At 41.4% G+C, this 24,302-nt stretch overlaps 1 protein-coding gene across 14 annotated transcripts in view; it reads left to right on the top strand.

Moving 5' to 3' along the window:
- Positions 1-24,302, top strand: part of LDB2 (LIM domain binding 2) — a 397,664-nt gene that overhangs the window by 117,578 nt on the left and 255,784 nt on the right. For all 14 annotated transcript variants that reach the window (XM_063809412.1, XM_063809414.1, XM_063809413.1 and 11 more), the window contains exon 2: positions 22,023-22,125. In XM_063809412.1, the coding sequence (XP_063665482.1) occupies positions 22,023-22,125 (103 nt within the window). The remainder of the gene's footprint in view (positions 1-22,022; positions 22,126-24,302) is intronic.

Genomic DNA, 24,302 nt, shown 5'->3' with positions numbered 1-24,302 from the left:
CAGCTGCCTTCACTTCTGTGTGGCCCTTAAGATCCTAGCCCCACATCCTTTGCTGCCCACTCTTATGCCCCAGCCTGGCTTCTGATCTGTGGCATCCCTATTCTGTTTCATTCTTCTGAGGCTTCCCTCCAAATCACAGTTGGGCCACGGTCTTAGCTCTTCTTAGTAATGGGAACCAAAGTCCCTGAAGTCAAAATAGAGGACCAGAACCATGGAAAGAGTCAATTAATCTATTTAAAAGAGAGGTGCTTAGCCACCTCCAGGCAACCTTAAACCCCAGAGATGCCCAGAAGGATTCAAAACATGGGGTTCAGTGGAAAGATGACAAACATGAGAATCCAACAGCCCGGAGTCCAAGTCTAAGCCCTAAACTTTATTAGACATCTCACTGTGGATAAATTGCTTAACCTTCCAAGAGGCTATTGCCTCACTGACATCAATTCTTACCATTTAGTTAATGTACTCATTAAATTTTAAAAAGTAATAAAGAATTTAGCCCAATTTGAGACACGTGGAATGTGTGTTCATGAAATGTTTTTTGAGTTGTACAAAAAAAAAAAAAAAAAAAAAATTGAAATACTCAACACAGAGCGAATAAACTTGTAAAATTGAGAGAAAATACTGGATTGGGATCTGGAGAGAAAGGCTGTCATTTCCACTAATACACAAATACAGCTTCTCCTTGGCTTGCATTCTTCAAGTAACCTTAATGTTACCTCCTCTGGTGGCCTTGTGGAGCCACCTATATCTAAAAGGAATCATCTTGGCCAGGTGCGGTGGATCACACCTGAAATCTCATCACTTTGGGAGGCTGAGGCAGCTGGATCACTTGAGGTCAGGAGTTCAAGACCAGTCTGGCCAACATGGTGAAACCCCATCAGTACCAAAAATACAAAAATTAGCTGGGTGTGGTGGCAGGCGCCTATAATCTCAGCTACTGGGGAGGCTAAGGCCAGAGAATTGCTTGAACCTGGGAGGCGGAGGTTGCAGTGAACTGAGATCACACCACTGCATTCCAGCCTGGGCGACAGAGTGAGACTCCATCTCAAAAAAATAATAAAATAAAAAAAAATTAGAAATCATCTCACTTCTGTGTAGTCTCAGTCCATTTTCCTCATACCAATTCTTACTAGTAATAATTTTTTTGGTTTTATTCACTTGTGTGTTTATGGTTTGTCACCTGCTCTAAATTTTGAGCTGCATAAGGTTTTTTTCTAAACTCTATTCCCAGCATGTGTGACAGGGAAGTCTACTTGATGAAAGTTGTTAAATGAGTGAACAAGTAAGTAAATAAACCCAGTTAGAGCAAATAGAGATGCTGCCATATTTTCACATTTTAACAGTTTCAAAAAAACAAATACAGAAAAGAAAGAAGATCTTGCATTTTGGAGAAGAAAATGAAAAAAGTCAAAAATAATTTCAAATTATATTTCTACTTGCAATTATAATAGCAAGTTAAGAATGACGAGACCTTGCATGTCATCTCCAGTGGGCACCCAGCTGATGCCTGGAACACTTGGACAGCAGCACTGCATTCAGTCAACTGAACTGACCATGGGGAAGGGGAAAACTAACTTGCCCTATTCATCCATTTCCTTTGACTACTCAGCATTAGGGCTGGTTTACCACTTGACAGCCCTAAACGTTAGTCTCTTTTAAAAAATGTCCTTCAAATATATGAGGACGCAGCCATGTCTCCTATGGCCCTTCATTTTCTCCAGGTTACTCACCCCGTGTCTTCCCACTCCTTCCCAAGAGGCAGAGTTGTATGTTTCAGGTCTTCTCATTGGCCAAGGTGGCAGGTGGGGCTAACAGCAGAGCCACTTAACTTGCCACCTAGTCTCGTTCTGAAGTGAATACCAAGTGTGAATGGAAAAGATCTGCAGACAGACCCAGGCCATGCATGCTTCGAAAGCACACTTAGTTTCCCATAAAGCCATAAAAGGTTTTAGATGACATTTTGCTTCAAAAAAGACAGATTCTTAAATGAGGGCAATTTCAAGGAGATCAGACATCCTGTGGTGCACTTAGTGGGGGAAAGCAAATTGCATAAACATTGCTCATCTGAGCAGCGGTGAGGCGTCCTGCCAGCGGTGGTGGCACAAGTTCAAATCCCAGGCTCCCAAAGCCAAGTTCTGCGGAGGCTCCCCTCCAGCTCAGTGCCCCCCACAGCTTTATGGCCAGGCTAAGTCATTCATTCCCCCATGTTTCCTAGAACAAAAGAACACAAGAGAGAAGTAAAGTGAGGTTTGTGAAAACAATGCATTTGTCTCGAAATTGTCCTTTTCTAAGTTATAGGGAGACAATGAGATAGGAATGAAAGAACATTGGCCTGGGAATCAGATGTTCTTGGTCTAATATTAGAACTGGAAGGGCCCTTAAACCAGAGCTAGTTCAGTTCTCTAACTTTACATCCAAGGATATTGAAACTTAGGTTAACTTTGTTATATATTTGTCTGTGTGATCTTGAGCAAGTTGCTAAGCTTTTTTTTTTTTTTTGCAAGTTGCTAAGCTTTTCTAGCCTCAGTTCCCAATCTGTAAAATGGAGATGATGACAACATTATCTACCCTTAAATAGTTGTGATGATTAAACCATATGGGATAATGCATGTCATGTGCCTGAGAGAGAGAAAACACTTCAAAATGGCGAGCTAATATTATTTTTCTATCAACAGGTAGTAATTGGGCTTCTGCTGTGTATCAAACTCTGCACCAAATAATGAGGATACAACAAGAAATGAACACTGACCTTGTCTTCTTGAAGGCTGAGGGGGAAGACAGACATAAAAACACAAACTCACAAACACTCTTGATGGTGGTTGTGATAAGCGGAGAGATGGTGGCAGTGGTAGTGGGGAGGTAAGGTGAGGACAAGGTAGGGCGGGCAGGGAGCCTCTGCAGGTGTTGACTAGTAGAAATGAACCAGACTGGGAATTATGCAGAAAGTTTTATATAGAGAGGAGTTTCGTAGACATGATATAGCTCATGAGGAAGCAGCATATTTGTCTTGCATGCGTGTGTGCGTGTGATTATGTGTGTGTGTTGCATGAGGAGTGGTTTGATGGTCCTCAAAGGGAACAGTTGATTGTTCTTGGAGACATTCCCAAGACAAGTCTGAGAGCTAACATTCAGATGTCAGACCTTAAAGCATTCATGCATGGAGAAGGCCTCTTTGCCGTCAGTTTTCAGATCAAATATGTGTGCCCAATAAGGACTACTGATGGAGAATATAAAGTTGAGGTATGCTGAGAGCTGGCAACCAGGTAGTGTCATAGAAGTAGAAACGCAGGGCTCTGGGAGCAGAGGCGTGAACTGTCCTGAGGTGGAGAGGGATGGGGGAGGAAGGCAGGGCAGGGACAAGATTGAAAAGGAAAGCTACACCAGCAATAAATCCCAGTCAGGCGTTGGTAAGCTTCCAAGAGAAAGAAAAGAAAGTGATAGCTAATATTTGTGTAAGAGTGCTATGAATCAAGACTAACAGAGTTACTGATCATGCTCTGTGTCACAGCCCTGTTCCAAGCACTCTGCACATATGATCTCATTTGATCTTGACCATAAACCCAGGCAGATGTGATTGCTGTCCCCATTTTACAGATGGGGAAACCGAGGCCAGAAGAGAGAAGGAATTTACTCAAAGTCACACAGCTATTAAGGAGTGGAGATTACTTGGTCTCATCACAGGAGGGACCTAGAACTCTAAATTGATCATGACACATGCCTGCTTAAAGCCTTTCTATGATATCCCATTGCTTGTAGGAAGAGAACCCACATCTTGTTTGGCTTTGCCAGGTCCTGCATGGGGGTTCAAGCCCTGGCGCTTCCCCAGCTTCACCTTCAGTCTCCCACCGCCAGCTTCCAATGCTTGGATGAGCATCTTCCTTTCAGTCCCTTAAAGGCATCACAGTTCTTCAATCTCAGGGCTGTTGTACTTGCTGTTTCCTCATGTCGGCTGACCAAATCCTCTCATGCCTCAGCTCTCGGTTGAAATGTCGCACTAACAGGAAACCATTTCTCACCTCCCAGACCATGGGGGTGCCCATCCTCTCTCCCCTAACACCGTATGCTCCTCCCTCACGTCATTCATCCCAGGTGTAATTTGATCATCGTCGAGAGGATATTTGATGTCAGTTGCCTGTGGGACGGGGCTAGGCTATTCCTGTTCACCCTCTACTTCCAGTGCCTGCATAGAATCCTTCTAAATCCCTGTCTGGCTCCCTCCCTCCCATTCTTCAGGATTTTATTCTAAATGAGTGGTGCTCAAACTGGGACAATTTTGTCCGCCTGACCCAAGGACATCTGGCAATGTCTGGAGACATTTTTGGTTGTCACAACTGAAGGGGGTGTTATTGGCCTCTAGTGGGCAGAGGGCAGAGATGCTGCTGAACACCCTAGAAGGCACAGGACACCCCGCAGTGAAGACCTGGATAGCTGTAAATGTTTGCCATGCTGAGGTTGAGAAGCCTAGCTCTAAAGAGACGTTCCCTGCAGGGCCTTCTGTGGTTATCCCATGTAAATTTTACTTCTCCTTCCCCACTCCCATATTTCATGTCCTCATTTTCTGCTTTACTACTTTTCTCCTGTACACTTAATGCTATCTAATAAATGACATATTTCATTCATCTTTTTCATTATTTGTCATCCGCTAGTATACAAGGTCTTCAAGGACATGGATCTGTGTCTTTTTTGTTCACTACATTATCGCTAAATCCTAGAAGAGTGTCTCGCGCAAAGTAGGCGCTCACTGCATATTTCTGAATGCACGAATGAATTCATAGTCCTAGGTAACTACCCCCATTCCATCAAAGAGGCCCCTTGGGGTTGAAATCCATTTGCCATCCCTATGGAGACTGTCCTTGGACTTTGGAAGAGATGGAATTTAGAGATTTCTTCTTTTATATCCTTTGGTTGTGATGTTGTCTCCACTTTAGCCATCACTAAGATCCCCCAAAAATGTTTTCACTGAAGGCAAGAGTGGGGAAAGTGGGCAGGTTCTCTCAGTAAACAACAAATTCCTAAAGAAGTGAGTGTTCTGGTAGGACCTCTTTGGAAGGACCCTTGGAATTGTCCTTATATTTGACAGATGGGGAAACCAAGGTCCAAGCACACCCTGTAAGGACATTTTGAACACTGACGATTTTTTGATTTGGACTTACTTAAGGTCACCCATCAAAGAAGTATCAGGATCAGAATCAGAACCCAGTTTCCTGACTCCCAGGGAGATGGAAGGGGGAAAGCGAAAAGTTCTGCTGATCTAAATATGGATGCTGGCAGGCAAGCCACAATTTTCTAAAGCTCTCTTTTCTCTTGCAAGTTGTGATCTCTAGTTGACAAGGAAGCAAATTGAATAGCTAAATGGAGAGCTTTCTGAGATGCTGAGATGCAAATTAGCCTGAACAATGTGCGACTGTGGATTTGAGGTTGGTGTGCAAAATAGAGGCTTCGCTTCAGTCAGTCTGCTTGAAAAACTCACTCTGATAGGTCCTTGCTCTTTTGCAGCCAGACACTATGCCAGGCGCGAGGGGTACAGGAAAAATTAAACACCGATCCTGCCCTTGAGGAGTTTGCAGTCTCATTTCTCGTGAGGCAGACAGACAGTGGAGGGCATGCTGTTTTTAATCCAACAAAGAGGCACTGATACTGAGAGTGTCCGTGCTGTGTCAACTGTGTGTCAGGACCCAGCTAACTGGATCATGCATTTCCTGAGAATGGGGAAACCCATCTTGAATGTCACCGGCAACCATAGTAATAATGATGGATAACAATTATTGATGCTTACTGCATTCCAGGCACTGTTCTAAGCACTTTAATTTATCAGTTAATTTAATTCTCATAATAGCACTATGAGGTAGCTACACTTATTGTTACCATTTTTTACAGTGAAGGCAAATGAGACTGAGTAACTTTTCCAAAGCAACAGAGCAAAGAATAATGTCATTGATGTCTAGACCCAGGTCCTCTGGCAGCAAGGTGTGTAGGCTGTATTTGTAAGATGCATTATGGATATATATTATTTAATATCCACAGCAACTCTGGCTTTGGGACCTTCTCTGCCACTTAATAACAGTGTCCTTTGTTGGGCATTTACTCTGTTCCAGTCACTGGTCCATGTATTATATAGCTTAATCCTCACAATTAAGAGTGAGGTATAATGATGTCCATTTTATAAATAATGAAACAGAGGGACAGAGAGCTCCGGTAATTTGTCTGAGATCACACAGGTAATAAAAGCCAGGATTCTGGACATTTTGTGTGAATGAAATCATCATCCAGTATATGGCCTTTTGTGTCTGGCTTCTCTCATTGCCATAGTGTTTTGAGGCACATGTTATACACAGCGTGCATCTGAATTTTCTTTCGTTTACTACTTCCAGTGTACCATTGTCTGAAGATACCACATTTTGTTTATCTGTTCATTAGTTGATAGACATTTGGAGTGTTTCCATTTCTTGGCTGTAGTGAACAATGAAGCTATGAGCATTTATGCACGCATGTATGTAACCTTTTATTACTAGGTATTTTCCCACAGTCCCCTGTCTCTTGCTCACACACACACATGCACACACAAACACAAAGAGGAGTTCAAAGGGAAGAGTTCTGAGGCCAGATTATATGACTTTGATCACTGACTCCAAACTGTACCAGCTGTGTGACTCTGAGAAAATTAAGTAACCTTTCTGAGCTTTGGTTTTCTTCACCTGTAAAATCAGGATAATAATTCACCTCTCTGATAGTGTCATTCAAAGGCTTGACTTAGATAATGCACGTTGTTTGGCTCATAATTACACAATCAGTAAGTGCCAGGTAAGCAACAAGAATACAGAAAACAACCCAAAGAAGATGGTGACTCCATCCATGCAGTGCACAGTCTAATTGCTGGGACATAAAAGTATAAGAATTGGACATAATGTAAAATAAAATAAAAACATAATATTACAGGAATAGTCACCATGAGGTTCCCATTAATTTTTAAAAAAAACGCATATCTCAATCTAGAAAATAAAGACTTTTCTGCAGGTTGGAAGGTGTGAGAGGCCTTAGGATCAAGGCAGGCCAGGATGGAAGCCTTGAGGAATGAACAAGGGATGGTTGAGAAAGTGTGGGAGAATGCGTGGAATGAGGGCATTGCATCGGACTAGTTACACTTTTTGTTTGTTTGTTTGAGACGGAGTCTCACTCTGTTGCCAGGCTGGAGTGCAATGGCGTGATCTTGGCTCACTGCAACCTCTGCCTCCCTGGTTCAAGCAATTCTCCTGCCTCAGCCCCCCGAGTAGCTGGGATTATAGGCATGCGCCAGCACGCCCAGCTATTTTTTTTTTTTTTTTTTTGTATTTTTAGTAGAGATGGGGTTTCACCGTGTTGGCCAGGATGGTCTTGAACTCCTGACCTCGTGATCCACCTGTCTTGGCCTCCCAAAGTGCTGGGATTACAGGCATGAGCCACCGTGCCTGGCCTGACTAGTTACTCTTGAGGCTGAGATGGGAGAATCCCTTGCGTCCAGGAGTTCGAGGCTATAGAGAGCTATGACCACACCACTGCACTCTAGCCTGGGTGACAGAGTAAGACCCTGTCTCTCTAAAAAAAGAAAGGAATATAAAAAAAGAAATATTGCAACTATAGAAATGGAGGGGAGTACGGGTTCCTAACAGGAACTGGTCTGTGCAGCAGGAGGTGTGACAGGTCAGTGAATGAAGCTTCATCTGTATTTACAGCCGCTCCCCATCACTCACATTACTGCCTGATCTGCACCTCCTGTCAGATCACTGGTGGCATTAGATTCCCATAGGAGCACAAACCCTATTGTGAACTGTGCATGCGAGGGATCTAGGTTGCACGCTTCTCATGAGAATCTAATGCCTGATGATCCGTCGCTGTCTCCCATCATATGCCGATGGGATTGTCTAATTGCAGGAAAACAAGCTCAGGGCTCCCACTGATTCTACATTATGGTGAGTTGTATAATTATTTAATTATATATTAGAATGTAATAATAGTAGAAATAAAGTGCACAGTGAATGTAATGCACTTGAATCATCCTGAAACCGTCCCCCAGAGAGTCCATGAAAAACCTGTCTTCCACGAAACCAGTCCCTGGTGCCAAAAAGGTTGGGGACTGCAGGCTTATAGCATTTTCTCCTCTTCAGACATCATAAAGACAGATATCCTCCTACCTTTTCTTCTAGTAGGTTTTGGTTTTCTTTATTTACATGTTTAATTCCTCCAGAACTTATGTTTTGTTATGTGAGCTATAACCTAATTTATTTATTATTTGCGGGTGAAAAGCCAATTGTCTCCACACTCCTCATCAAATAATTCTTCTCAACCTCACTACCCGGCAATGCCGTATCTACCAGATACTTATTTTCCACACAGGCTTCTGTCTGTATCTTGGTTCTCCATTCTGTCCCACTGTTCTGTTTGTCTGCCTATTTTCTTCACTTTATATTATCATGTAAGAATGTGCTTGTGTTATTTTAAACCATGTGTGAACATTATATTTTAAAGATTTCTGTTTTCTTTCCAGTGGACATATCAGTTTCTTGAATCATTTCTCTATTGTAGGGCAAACACATTGTTCCTAGTTTTTTGTGTGTGTGTTTTTTTCTATTATGAGTGCTCCTATGGTGAGCAATTTTTCGTGTAAAGCATTTACATATTTTTGGATTATGTCCTTTGGATGGAGTCCCAGAAATAGAATTACTGAGTCAAAGGGCATGAATATTTCTTAATGCTTTTAATTCACAGCATATATTTATTTAAAACATTAAAATGAATAAAGATTCTGGAAAGTTCCTGGTACTCTATGATGTGGTTGTAATCAGCTGGGCTGTGCCAGCTCTGAACCTTGGTATGGCTGCCCTGTGGGAGTTCAAGAGGGAGATTAATGTGTCTCCTTGATAGATTTATCTTTTGTCTTTGGTAGTTTGTCTAACACATTTTTTGTATTCATTTATTCAGGCAGTCATTTTTAACCACCTATTATATGCCAGGCTTCAGAGCAAAGCAGGCAATAGGATCTTATATTCCCAATGAACACAATTTCTTGTATGTAAGAAGACAAACAAACAAAATTGAATGATCAAGGAAAAATATAGACTGATGTGATAGCAAGTAGGCTTCTGTAGATTCGATGACCCAAAGATGACAAGGATGCTGAGATTTGAATGAGGAGAAAGAGAAAACCACACCAAAGAGAGGAAAGGCATCCACTGGTGGTGGACACAGCTGGTTCAAAGGGCCCTGTGGTGTAGTGGAGTGCAGCCCTAGGCCCAAAGGAAGGTCCCCAAGGTAAGAACCTAGATCTGCGGGCTGTGCTGAGAGTGCAGTGAACCAACAGCAAAGAAGAAGAGAAAGTCCCATCCACACAGGAGAGTGAGCTCCCTACACAGCAATGACGAACCATAGAAAAGTTTTAGCTGGGAGGGACACAATCTAATGGGTATTGTTAAAAGATCCTCCAGGCTTCTTTGCAGAGCACAGGTTACAGGGGAATAGGAGTGGGGGCTGAGAGATGAGTTAGGAAAAAGTCACTGTTGTCCAGGCTGAAGTTACTGGAGGCACAGAGAAGGGGTGGCAGTGGAAGGAAAGAAACATGGGTGGATTTCCATTCATGTGTTGGAGGTAAATTCCTGGGATTTGCTGACAGATTGGAGGTGTGGAGTTAGGGTAAGACAGGAATCAAGAATATGTTCTCAAATGCTGGCCTAAGTGACTGAGAAACTGGAATTACATTATGGAGATGGAAGAGAATGAGAAGAATTGGCTTGTAGGGGATGGAGTTGGGGGAGATATCTGGCTTTGGCCATGTTAAGCCTGAGATGCCTCTTTGGTTAAGAAGTGGAGAGGTGAGTGAGGCAGTTAGAGTCACAATTCTGAAGTCCCAGGGAGAAGTTTGGAGCTGTAATATCTACTTGGGTGTCACTGACAGAGAGAATTCAAGTCCCCTGGTAAACAGATTTGTAAACAGAGAAGAGAATAGAAATGATTGACCGTCATCAAGAAAAACTTATTTTTTTCTAGGTTTCAAGAATATTCTGGGTTTCTTATATTTGTCTTTGTGAACAAAAATATTTTTTTCATTTTTTCCAAGTAGGAAGAGAGAAAATCTTGAGTTTTCTTATCTAGTGGTTTCCTATGGCCTTGGTCCTGGCACAGTCCTCCAATGTTTAGTGGTGACTTGAAGAATTTTTCTTGTCATTTGATCAACTATTCAAATGCAATAGGGTGGGTCACAGAAACAAGATTTTGAATCTTGCAAGCTTTTCCAGAAACATTCCCTTGTCTGCTGTGTTTATGTTGGAATGGAAAATTTGTGCCTGATTTTACAGTGAACTTTTCTCAAGATATACGACTTGCTGCCTCATGACATTATCCTGCATCTCGGGACCTCTCACACCTAGATGGTGTGATGTAATACGATGCGCGGTGCTCACTGCCACAGAGCTGTCATGAACAAAACCTGTGCTTCTAGAGTAATGCCTTTCCACGTCATTTTCAAAGTGGCTTTGCATAGGGTTCCCAGTATATTCTTTTTGATTGTGAGAGTACATGTCTCCATGTTTGAGCATAAAATAGGAAATTTAGTTATTAAAAAACAACCAATCCTCTTTCATACTAGAATAGTATAGAGTAGAGATTGCAATAGGCAGCGAGTAAAGCTTTGTGGATGGAAAGAAAAATTTATGAGTCAGAGAGGATGCAAATTCCAATGTTGCCGCTTATTTGATTTGTAACCTTGGGTACATTTCTTAACCGCTTGGGGCCTCAGTTTCCCCACTGACATTGGGATAATAAAATTACCAACTTGATAGCCTGTGAGGACTAGAAAATACTACATTTTGAAACTCTGTGTGTTTTCACTGATTCAGTCATCAAAGAATCAAAGCCCCTGTTTCACAAACATGTAAATAGAGCAGAGAGTGGCAGTGTTCAATTATCATAAAATTAAAAGTGCTGGTTTTCTTCTGGGTTTTGAGAATGTGCTGGGTTTTAGTTAAATAAATATTTATTTGTTGAATTAAGTGATTTAAATAATTAAATAATGGAGCAATTATTTGTTGCCTTCCTGCCATGTGTTAGATACTGTGCATGTAAAACACACCAGACATGGGTAAGATGTTGCCCTCAAAAAGCTGACAGGAATCCCAACTTCAAAAAAAAATTATTTCATCACACTTGTAATAAGTCTGGTAGCAAAAAAGCCTCAATTGTTGGCACATACACACTGAGGCATTTGAGTCATTGCTTTTAGTTATTCTAACTAACATTTCTGTTCGGACTGCTCAGAATTAATTACTGATTTTGTGGATCAAAGCTGGAGATTCAAATACATGAATTTCTCAGGTCTTTGGGGGGAAAACCACTGATGTAACTTCTACTGAAGAGCTGTGTCTACTGGATACCAAGTCTTGTCTTTCTGCACATTTTAATATGCCACTTTCTCAAGGCAGCATCCACGTGCACTATACAGGGAACTATAGTGAGCACCTTCTAAAAGGGAGGGCTTGATTTGTGAGTGAAACACCGAGATGCTCTCTCGAAACACACAATTTGCTATGTTGGTAACATGCCGTTTTATAATTCAGTTAAAATAATAACTAATGCTTACAGTTAAATAAAATGCAATTTAGCTGAGAATGAGCAAATCACAGTTGAGAATTAGAGAAGAAAAATTCAGTCTCTAGAACATGAGTTGTTTAAGAAAAAAAAAAAAATCCCATAGGGCTGGGCACAGTGGCTCACACCTGTAATCCCAGCACTTTGGGAGGCCGAGGCGGGTGAATCACCTGAGGTCAGGAGTTCGAGACCAGCCTAGTCAACATGGTGAAACCCGTTTCTACTAAAAATACAAAAATTAGCTGGGCATGGTGGTGGGCTCCTGTAATCCCAGCTACTTGGGAGCCTGAGGCAGGAGAATCGCTTGAACCCAAGAGGCGGAGGTTGCAGTGAGCCGAGACTGTGCTACTGCACTCCAGCCTGGGCAACAAGAGGGAAACTCCATCTCAAAAAATAAATAAATAAATAAAAAATAAAAAGAATCCCATAAAAATAAGTAAAAAAGGGGAGATTTAAAATTCCCTCTCTGCATCCTTTTCAGGCTTGTGCAGCTACCAGCTGGCAAGGGCAAATGGTCTTACCTTATTACTTTTATTTGTGTGTCTTCAAGCCAAATTCCATAGGTGTGATGGAAATCCTTGCTTTGGGCTGCCTGTTCCAGAGAGAGACCCAAACGTTCAGTGCACTTGGCCTTGACTGGATGTTGAAACAACTAAGAAGACAGATATTTTAGAGATATTGTTTTGAATAAAGGAACATCATAATGGAGCAGTCATGAGTCTAAACTTGCTAGCCAGTAGCCAGAGTCCTTGGGGTTGAACTCTTTCTTGGCAACTTGATAGCTGTGTAATGTTAAGCAAGTATCTAACTCCTCAGTGCCTCAGTTTTCTCATCTATAAGATGGGGTTAATAATGCTACTTATATTATAGGGTCATGGTGAGGTTTTAAGGGGTTTATAATGTGCAATGAGTTCAGAAGGGTGACTGGCATACAATAAGTGCCTTGTAACTGTTGACTATTATTATTAAGGGAGGCTGATTCAAAATAAACATGGTTTGAGATAGACCCTTGGTTTTGGAGAAAGGGTGGCTTGTGATTAAGGAATCAAAAACACAGTTACAGTCTTGGAAAACAAATGACCTGAGCTTCCTTCAGTGTGAGAGGGACTCTAGGTAACGGAAAGGCAGAAGGCATGAGATTTGGAATTTTTTTTGTCTTCTTTCTTAATATCTGGATATGGCAGAAAAAGAAATATAGGCAGAGCAAGTGTAGCAAGTGTGTTTCTGCCTCGGTCATTTCAGGCAAATTTATCCTTTCTTCAATATCTTCTGAGAAAGGTTAGCTGATGCATGTAAAACAGGAGTGACTAAAATAGTAAGATACAAATTAATAGTGTTATTTAAGTGTGTGTGTACAAGAGAGTAGGGTTATAAGATGAGACATTTTCATTTTTTCTAGAACCACAAGATACTGAAGAAAGTCAATGCCCTCCCATCTCCCATCTTTCAGACCCCTTCAGAATGCTCTCCACTTTGACCTGTTTAAGTTTATTTTAATAAAAAAAAAAGCACATTTTCAAGGAATAGATGCTTTAAGTATGGTTCATTCTTTGGAGGGGGTGTATGTGTACCACGTGACAAGTGGTTGCCATGGTAATTTCTCATTATTGTTGAATTGAAAAATAATTACTCTGGCAAAAATCCCACGTAACCTGTCAGTGCTTAAGTTAAAGATGCCGAGGGGCAGCCCTGGCACCGGGATCCTGTTTTTGGTGAAGAGGGATAGGGTTGGGAACAGGGGAGAATCTAGGATGGAAGCAAAATGCTGCTGTAGATTTTTAAACATAATTAAGACTCTCTTCTGCTATTTGACATGACTGTGTGTCTCATCCTGATATATGATTAGGCTGCTGGTGAAATTTGGGCTCACCTGTGAGATGGGACAAAAGGACTAAGGATTGTAATAGCACAAATGCATATAGGGGATTGTTTAGAATAAAGAAGCTTTGATGATATTTTTTCCTAATTAAAATATGGAAGAATTGTCAACAACCACTTCCCCTGTCTGTGTTCAGGCTGAGTTAATTTCATCTTTATTTACCTGGAGGCTGCTGTATGCTATTGTTACTTTCTAGCTTTGGGGAAAAGAATTCACTTATTACTTATTAATATTCACTAAACACTCGCCACACACAGTTCAGATACTAAACAACAGCAAGAATTGGAAGTACCTGTCTGTTGGGAAAACACGTGTCCCAGATCAGAAGCCCTGTGGCAGTGTGCACAGACCTCAATCTACACATGAGTTCGGGCATTTGGTACTCAGTCCTCCTGATCCATGAGTCATTGTGGAGTGGCATGGGAAACCTACGTTTGCTTTCTTTCCTATGCTTGTGTCAAGAAATAATCCTCCTTTTGGTTAATGAAGGCCTTAATATACACTCCTCTTTTAAAAGAATGATCGGCAAAGTTGGAGTGTTATTAGTAGTGTTACTCCATTTTTGCATCTTTTTTGGACTTCTAGATATTCATCCTTCTCCCAGCAGAGCTAGTCTCTGTTTTTGTCATTAAGCTGCTCCTGCTACTAGATCCCACTTGGAAATATATTGCTTAACAGTACTCTTTGAATCTCTACCCATGCATCAATCAGACCAGATGCAGATGCTTTTAATATGAAAGTACAGGGACCTCCTAATGAAAGGACCAAAATATAGACAGGTACAAACCATATGTCTAGGCATATCCACTTTAGGCATATGCCTGAGAGAAATTCTTACATATAAACACAAAAGGAAACTACAGAGACATTTATGGCAGCATTGTTGGGATGACCAAAAAATTAGGAACTATCTGAGATTATTAGTAGCAAAATGTTTAAATAAAATGTATTACCGTATATCTATTCAGTGCATTAGTATGTAGCTTATATAAGGAAAGAGAGACCCCAATATATAAATTGGGGCCAAGCGCGCTCATGCCTGTAATCCCAGCACTTTGGGAGGCCGAGGCAGGTGGATCACCTGAAGTCAGGAGTTCAGGACCAGCTTGACCAACATGGTGAAACCCTGTCTCTACTAAAAATACAAAAATTAGCTGGGCGTGGTGGTGGGCGCCTGTAATCCCAGCTACTCGCGTGGCTGAGGCAGGAGAATCGCTTGAACACAGGAGGTGGAGGTTGCAGCGAGCCAAGATCGCGCCATTGCACTCCAGCCTCGGTGACAGAGCGAGACTCTGTCTCAAAAAAATATATATATATATACACACACACACACATATATGTGTGTGTATATATATATACACACATATATATACATTTATATATAGACATATATATGTGTATATATATAAACGCACACATATATATGTCTATATATAAATTGGATAGGTCTTCAAACACAATGTTGAATTTAAACAAATCACAGTTCAGGAAGAAAACATAATGTATCCTATCATGTAAATAAAATATTAAAAAGCAAAATAGGACTGTATATGAGTGGAATCATGCATGTATATTAATATAAAAGATGGGCTAGGAAGATCCATATGGTTTTCATGAGACAGTTGTTTATGGAGGTCTGAGAGAGGAGAGAGAAAAACAGAGTAGGATATGGTGACCCAGAACATTTATTTATATTTGTAACATTTAATTACTTTAGAAAAGGAAAATGCAATAATATTGCAATAATTGTTAATTCCGGGTAATGGGCCCATGAGTCTTCATCATATTCTCCTTTGTTCTCTATTTTTAAAATTAATAAAGTAAAATTTGGCTTGATTAATGACAGCCAGTCAAGTGCATTCATGTACTACAAGCAACCTTAACCAACATTTCACTGAGATGTATAATACTCCAAAGGTGGCTCAAAAGCGTGGCAGTGTAGGTGTGAGATAATTTATTTAAATTTCTGCCTCCATATGAACTCCTGACATGCATGCCTGGGGCATTCCGTTATTGTGAGATGAGATAACAGTGATGTGACAGAGAGAAGACTTCTCTCGAACACTGTCTTGGCCCCTAGCCACTGAGGTTAGATTTTAAGATTCCTACAATTTTAGAGAAAGAATCTTACTCGCCGTGTGGGTAGGGCCTTATCATCTGTTTAGTCCGTTTTTCTACTCCATTATTGGGTACTAATTTATAGGATAATCCTCCTGAGGATGCATAGATACATAATGTCCATTCCCTATCCTTAAGTAACGTAGTCTGCTGGAGCATACTTTAGGAAAATGTGTATTACAAGGTGATGATTCCATGATAATTTCATATACACTCTATTGGGATTATGGTTGTCAAGATTTCCTAGTACAGGAGACAGTGAAAGAGGGGTCCACGAACTGCATCTTGGCATTTGCTGGACATTGTAGGTCAAAAGAATGACATATGCAAAGGCAGGGAGGCACAAGGAGTTGAGAAGGAGCCCTTAACCCTGACAGGTGAGCTGCTGGAGGTCCCTTGGCTCAACACATTGCTGGGAGGCTAACTCCAGGGTCCTGCATATGTTGGCTCCTTTCTGGTGTGGTAAGAATGTTTTTTCTCTGGATAGACTCTCTTTTAGCTTACGTGCACAAAATGTTGTATCTCTTATATCTGCCAGTCCCAGATGTGCGTGCCACCCAATACACCTGGGAACAAGATGTCAGACTTGTGGTTGTGTTTTAAGAGCGTGTGCTATACCATTTACTTGGAAGTCCCAAAATGTTGATCTTTATCTTTTGGGCAAAGATGAGACTGGTCAGTCTCAATGCACCTCCTGGTTAATCTCCAAGTTAGTTTAACTTGTGATGATTATGTGTGTGGAGTAAGAGTGATCAGCTGCACCCTGCTTTGCCTCTAAACTTTAGCGGAAACCGGATTTAGTGAGCTGCTCTATGGGATCCTTCATCAAAACGGCTTATAACTTAACTCACACAGCCTCCTGCTGGCCGTCTTGCTGAACTTGGCCACATTGCCAGGTCCAAAAGGAGAATGGGCCATTTCTGTGGTACTTCCGCATCATTTCTCCAATGATGTTGGCTCTAAGTTTACGGTCAGCAGGTGGAACTGCTAGCCTGTACATAAAGCTGCAGAATTTTAATTAGTATCTTTTCTTTCAAATGACCATGGTCTCTTTTTCTTCCTCACATGTGGCCAAGCTAGAGTCTGTGTTGCAGGGTCCATACCATTCTAGATGACTGACAATTAAAACTTGGAAAATGGAGGGAATGAATTTTTTTTTTTTTTTTTGTAGTGATTGTCCACAACTCATAAGGTAGCTGTGTCACCAAGAACTGAGTGTCTACTGGTAGAGTTGTTAGATCTTCTGCCAGAGACATCTATTTGGCTCAGCAGAGGTCTTAGCTGTATTTCAGCCACTCCCTAAACTCCTAATCTCTTTATTATCCGCATTACTTCTACAAAATTGCCTAACTGATCCCAGGAAGTATACCAGACAACAGAATGGAAGCAGGAAGTGTTCCAAAAGGAGATTTATTATCAGGAAAACCATGTGAAGGTGGGAAAAAGGGTATGAACTCCGAAAGGTTGGAGGGGGAAATTTCCTCTAGTCAATGCTGACCTCTTCCTCTAACTCTTGTAAAGCATTTTTGGTCTTCAACCCAAAGTGGGAAATAAGTTTTTAAGTAAAATTATTTACAAAAAAAGCATGTATTGGAGTTAGGCAGACTTGTTACGTGAACTTTAGCTTCATCACTTTCTTGCTTTCTAACCTTTATTGAGTAGCTTACCTTTTGTGAATTTTAGATTCTCTATGAATATCTTAAGGGTTAAATGAGATAATGATAAATAATAATAGTTCACACATATTGAACAACTACTATATGCCGGGCAGTTTCTGTTTAGTCCTCACAGCACACCGAGATTATTAGTCCCACTTACCCAACAAGCAAACAGACGCAAAGAAATTAGATGTGTTGACTGAGGTCATCCAGCTATTAAGAGGCAGAAATCATATGTGTAAGTCAGTATAACATAGAAGTTAAGGACATAAGTTCTCTATAAGGCTGCCTGCTCTGCCCCTTGGTAGCAATTAGGGTAGTTGTGAATATAAAATGGTTCAATACATGTACAGCACTTAGAAAATTCTGGATTACGATACTAACATTAACCCGGGACCCTCAAACATGTGCTCTTTCCATAATAAGCTTCCTTCATATACAGCCAACACAAGAATGGCCTATACCCAACACTTAGTAATTTTTGTCTTAAATCTCTATTACTTTTATTCCTTTCCTAAATAAACATTTGTTCTGTCATAACTAAAGACTAATTCAAAAGCTCTGTGTGTGTGTGTGTGTGTGTGTGTGTGTGTACATGTTTACACATGGGGGGAGATTGAAAATTACAATCTAAATACACAGAATGTCATTTTTATGCCAGTTTAAAATTATTGACCAACAGACAAAGTAGGGTCCACAATCAAGTTCTCTGGACAACTTTGTAAAGTGACTTCCCGAGCTGAGTTTGTGATGCCACGATAAGAAATTTATTCCATCCATCTATCTATTAATGTGTTCTATCAGCCAAACAAAAATATTATCTTATCTACCTATTATATGCCTGGCACTATGAACTTAAAGGTTACATTTTTATTTTGAGGATGTTCTTTCAAGATTTGTGACCAAAACCAATTATGTGTGTGTGTGTGTGTGTTTTTGTGTGTGTGGTGTTACCTAATGTGCCCATTCTCCCAGCAGACCTCTTCTGAAATTTCCTGAGACGTTGATTCATCCCATGTTCCACTGAAGCTAGTTTGAATCATATGACATTTCTCATTCTTGGATCATTATGTCTCTTTCAACTTCTGCCAAAACTCACGTATGTATGTAGGCCCTGTGGAACCTGTAACACAGCTCATAGACATTCCTCGAACCTCATTGTAACTTGAGTACTTTCTTTTCTCCCAGTGACCTCAGATCAGCCAGCATTTCTATTGACTTTTGCCTTTCACTGGTTCGTTTTCCAGCAGAAGTGTCAGAGACCAAGAGTTAGATTATCAGAAAATAGAGGATGATATGATTTGGCTGTGTCCTCACCCAAATCTCATCTTGAGTTATAGTTCCCATAATCCCCATGTGTCATGGGAGGGACAAGGTGGAGATAATTGAATCATGGGGGTGGTTTCCCTTATCTTGTTCTCGTGATAATGAGTTGGTTCTCACGAGATCTGATGGTTTTATAAGGGGTTTCCCCCTTCACTGGGCATTCATTCCTCTCCTCCCCTTCCACCATGATTGTAAATTTCCTGAGGCCTCCCCAGCCATGCTGAACTGTGAATCAATTAAACCTGTTTCCTTTATAAATTACCCAGTCTTGGGTATATCTTCATAGCAGTGTGAGAATGAATTAATACAGAGAGGATCCAGTCACTGGGCCTCTGAATAATGAGCAAAGCAAATGAGAAGTAATACATTTTCATTCAGATTTTTAACAGTGTTATAGACAGATGCTGTTGCCAGGGAAAAGGGTTGCTAATGGTTGAAGTGATAGGGGAAAGTGCTGATTTATGAACAGACTATTTTATAAAGTTCATTTTTTTTGAGACCAGGTCTCACTCTGTCACCCAGGCTGGAGTGCAGTGGGGTGATCTTGGCTCACTGCTACCTCTGCCTTGCAGGTTCAAGTTATTCTCCTGCCTCAGTCTCCTGAGTAACTGGGATTACATGTGCCCACCACCACGCCTGGCTGGCCAATTTTTCTATTTTCTATTCCATTTAGTTTTCTATTTTCTATTCCACTGAGTTTTCTATTTTTAGCAGAGTTTGGGTTTCACCATGTTGGTCAGGCTGGTCTCGAACTCCTGACCCTCAGGTGATCCATCCACCTGGGCCTCCCAAAGTGCTGGGATTACAGGCATGAACCACCACGTCTGGCCATAAAGTTCATTTTCAGTGCAGTTCTTTATAAAGTGGAATGCCTCCTGCCCTAGATATGATATTAAAGATGGTAGACAGAGGCAGGGAAAGGGCATTTTATTGATCTTCACTGTCTTTGGGGTGCTCTTCTGCAGATTTTATCTCCTGAAGATTTTATTGATCTTCACTCCCTTTGAGGAGCACTTTATACCTACTAATTTATTTAGTCCTCAGATCTGTGCTGCCAGATAGTAACTATTGTTGTTATTATTGTTATCCTCAGGTTCTAAATAAGTAGACAGGCTGGGGAAGGTAGAATAAGTTGCTAAGTTCACAAAGCTGGGAGGAGGCAGTGTTACCTGCAGGACTGAATTCCGCCATGATGTATTACCAACTGCTTTACTGTGAAGCGCCAGGCAGTCTCCTGAGCGTGAGTCCTGGCTGCAGGTCTGCACAAGGCAAGGAGCTCAAAGAAGAAATCAACCTGAGACTAAATATTCCCTTTCAACTCTTTCTCCCCTCTTGCTGAATCCTAACCACAGCCTCTCAAAGACTGTCAGGGAAATGTAGCAGGTTGCTGTACAGAGCAAAGGATGGGTAGGTCGGGGGTGTCCAGTGGTCTGAGTTTAAATTCCATCTCTGACATTTATTTGCTGAGTGTACTGGAGCAAGTGACATTTACTGCCTAAGCTTTGGTTTCTGCAGTTGCAAAGTAGAGATAATATGAGCAGCTTCATTCATTCATTGAGCTGCTTTTATGAGTAATATCCTAGGCTAGACACTGTTCTGGGGGTTGGGAGATAAAGTAGCAAGCAAAACAAAGCCCCTGTGTACAAGAAGCTTATATTTGTATTGAAGAGAAAAAAAAAACCACACACACAGAAGAAATGGATTCATAGTGTGGATTAAGTAGGAAAATACACATAAAGTCATTAGACTAGTGCTTGGCATGTGGTAAACACTCAATAAATGTTAACTGTGACTCTTTTTGCATCTGTGTAGTGATTTAAAGTCGAATAAACCAATGTATCCAGTCTTCCGAATAGGGTTTCTTTCCCTGGCAGATTCCTCCACTTCCAAGCCCACTGAGTTTTCTAAAAGCTCCACAAGCTTCCAGAGCATTGAGGACGTGTGCCACGGTCTCAGATGTGGAGTGAAGCTGCCTGTTTAGTTGCTCATGTGATTGTCTTCTGCTAGTGGGCTTTAAGCCCTTTGAGGGTAGGGACCAGTCTCTTATTCAGCTGTGCATTCTGAAGGCCTACACATAGTTAAGTGCCCAATACATATTTGTTTCTGAAAGGAGAAAAAGCAGAGTACTTTGTACGTGGATCCATGCATTGCTCTTCGGTGGTTTCCTATCTACCCTGTTTTACTGAGAAAGGGATTGGCTTTTGCTATGGTGATTGGAAGGAAGCCAAAGAGAGACGCAAAAATTCATTTGTCTGAGCTTCTTCTTTTCTGAAGGAGAGGACGGCATCAATCTTCCGTGGCTCCTTAATTATTCTTGCTGGGACTGAGGGTTCATTCCTAAGGTCTGCCAGTGACAACAACTTAATGTTGTCATAAGCAGAGCAACTTAATGGGAAGAAGAGAGGCTTGTGGTATCTCTGCCAGGACTCAGTAGTGGGACTATTACATGGGGAGTGGCAATTCCCCTTCTATCTCCCCTTCCATCTGACAGGCAGCTGGGATGCATCTTGTCTTCAACTTCCAATTCTCTGGAAAAACATGGTGCTTAAGAATTTTGGGATAAATCAGGTCCTATACCGAGAATTTGACTGGGATGTGATTCCTCCTGTAAATATGACACTCTGTATAACCTTCTTAATTCACTGTGAGAGGGGCCCTCTTCTCCCCTTGGAGATTAACAGTGATTCTAACTGCCTTAAACTGGGCCGCTTCCAAAGTGTTTTCTGCATGAGCAAGAGAAACATTCAACCCAAAACAAACAAACAGAATTCATATGGATGGCCTGCATTCTGCTGAACTGCTCTATTTTTAATACTCTTTTTAACAACAAGCTAGTGGTTGCCTGTCCTCTTAAAACAATCAAGAACAGTCCATATATATGTGACAATCGCTTGTGTGTGAACTTCTCTATCAATCTATCCATCCATGTATCTGTACCTGTATCTTTTATAGGGATATTTGTGTATAGTAGAGCTAGGAACATCTCTGTTGATTAAATTATGTTTGAAAATTATATTTAACCTGGTTGTAATATTGTGGTTTCTATTTATAAAAATGAACTCTTAAAAGAGCAGACAGAGAGAAAGAGAAAAAAAAGTCAAGTGTATTTTACATTAAATGCAAACCCTTTTGTCAAAAAACATCACATTGTGTTTTATAGCACATTTATTAAATCTCCCCAAATATATCCTGGAGAATTAATTTTTATTCGATTGGTTTGAGCTCACTTATTGAATTGGAATTTGGTTCCTATTTGAGGCAATTAATTTGAAGAGTGACCGCCCACCTACCCTTTCCTAGAACACCTACACACATACGCGAAGTAATGAGCAAGGAGCAAGTGAGTTTTTCTTTCTCTTCCCTTTTCTCTTCCTCTTTGAGATATTTCCCACTTTCCCTTGTTAAATAAATGATCTGTCTCTTTGCAGGATAGTGACAACCTCTGGTGGGACGCCTTTGCCACTGAATTTTTTGAAGATGACGCCACATTAACCCTTTCATTTTGTTTGGAAGATGGACCAAAGCGATACAGTAAGAAAGAAGTTTATTTTTCTAATATTTCCTCGTTTTGTGCCTGTAAGAAAACCGCGGGGGTCTTCAGAGAATAGCACAGAGCTGACAGCCTGACAATAATACCTCCACTCCTGACAATGTTCTTGCTTCTCATCGAGTCATTGTCACTGGGTGGCAGCCCGAGTTGGCTCTGACAGGTTTCCTTCGAGGCTTAGAATGTTTGGGTATTTGCCTGTTTAGAGAGTGAGGCAAATATGAACCAAGTCACCCAGTGATGAGTGGGAGCGGAATGATGGACAATTTCCATGCATCTCTTTCTGCCACCCTCTTTTATCCTTGACGGTTCACACTTGACATCCAATGTTCTGCTTCTGAAGGTTCTTAAAAAAAATAATTCCTACTGTCACTGTATCAGCCACATCCTTCTAATCCCCTCTTATCAATTATCTCAGGTATTTATTTGACAAGTGCTATCTTTTTTTGGGGTGTGGGGAGGCCACAGTTGCTTTGAACATACAGTTTGGGATTAGTGTTGACAGAATTATAGTTCCTTGTCTTTCAGGCGAGTGATAACTCTGTAAAGATCCTCAAATTACAGCCTGTGGCACCTTGGGTAACAGCTGATCTGTCCTGATTAGGTTCAGCCAACTTGTCAGAGATCAGATTTGCTGGTTGCGCTATCAGACCAGGAGGCATAGATGCATCAGCACAAAAGCAATTAATGTCCAGTTAGATCAGAGAGAGATGTGTTTTCAGAAATCAGTGTTGCACCTAGGAAAGAATCCATCAGAGGAAAAACATCCCCACTGTCACAAACACTGAAATGATGAGGGAACCAGCCATGGAATGATGAACCAGTCATGGTATGAATGAGTCAATCCAGAACATTTGAAAAATTTATAGGTAATAGGGTTCTTGATATGTATGATTGAAAGCTCTGATTGTTGCTAATCTATTTCAAAGCCACTAGAGAACAACAATTAAACAAAAAATTGGGAGAGGCTTTAGGCAACTTGGTGCTATTTGCATACTATTAGCAACTATACTAGTAGCATCAATTGCATAATTAACTGATTAATTATGCTAATATATGCACATGGCGATTCTGCAATAGTGTTAAACACGGGAGGAGCAGCCCAGAGTGGACTTGCTGCCCAACTGAAACTGGTTGCCAGGCGCATCTCTTCATGTTTGTGTCTCATGGACTTTTAAGGATGTGGGACATTTCTAATCAATATTTTGGGCGAGAGGAGGGGCAGGTAGTATATCAGAAAATGGGCTGTTTAGAGCACCTTTATATTCAACAAAGTGACTCCTAGTGTACACACTGATAAGCCTACTTCACAGGGGTCCTGCTGAGTTAACTTGCTCTCCGGTGTGTGGGTGCCCCCAAGCAGCCTCATGCCCTAAAGAGGTGTTTCAGAAGTCCCTGGGAGATAAATGAACTCAGCAGTCCAACAATTACTCCCTCCTCAAAAAGCTGCCTGATCAATGGTGTTTAATTTCTAACCAAGCAGTCATCCATCCTGAGCCACCTTATTTTTTTCTGAGGCATAAGCTCAGATAACTTCAAGTTATCATTGTTTTATGTTCTTGTGCTTTGTTGGTTCGGGAATCCATCAGGGACTGCTCAGGGAACTAGAATTACAGTTTTAAAATATGTCCTAATACAACAGATTCTGGCTCTTCCCTCTGTCCATCCCACCCCAGCATCATTTGGGAGTGAATCACGATCATCGCCTGTTTAAGATCTTATCTCCATGAACAGGAGTAAATGCCTGACTACCAGCCATTGTTGCCCAGGTTTCTTTGTTTCTCCAAGCCAAAATATTTCCCGAGTGGAGAAGAGAAACAAAGATGATTGACGGTCTTGAGCCGAGTCTCATCAGCTGCCTTGCTGACAGCCCGGTGATGTGCACACGCTGCTGATGTGCCGGCTGGTGACAGCTGATTGACAGCCCAAGACTGAGAGACAAGGAAGATGAAGCTTGCTTAGAACGCCTGACGTGCACTGTTTATGCAGCGCTCTGAGCTCAGGCGCTGCCACCTTAACCCGTTCGAGGTCCAGGCATGCTGTGCCAGGCTGGGCAGACTCCTGGCTGTCCTGGGGCTGGAAGCTGCAGCTCTTCCTTCATGCTTCCAGGGAAGCTGAAAGCTTTGTTTTTCTGATGAGGAAAATAAGATTTGGCTGTTGC

The sequence above is a fragment of the Pan troglodytes genome, chromosome 3, assembly GCF_028858775.2.
Source record: "Pan troglodytes isolate AG18354 chromosome 3, NHGRI_mPanTro3-v2.0_pri, whole genome shotgun sequence".
In the NCBI taxonomy this organism is placed as follows: Eukaryota; Metazoa; Chordata; class Mammalia; order Primates; family Hominidae; genus Pan; species Pan troglodytes.
The sequence above is the reverse complement of the archived record's forward strand: the minus strand, read 5'-3'. Positions and strand labels throughout refer to the sequence as shown.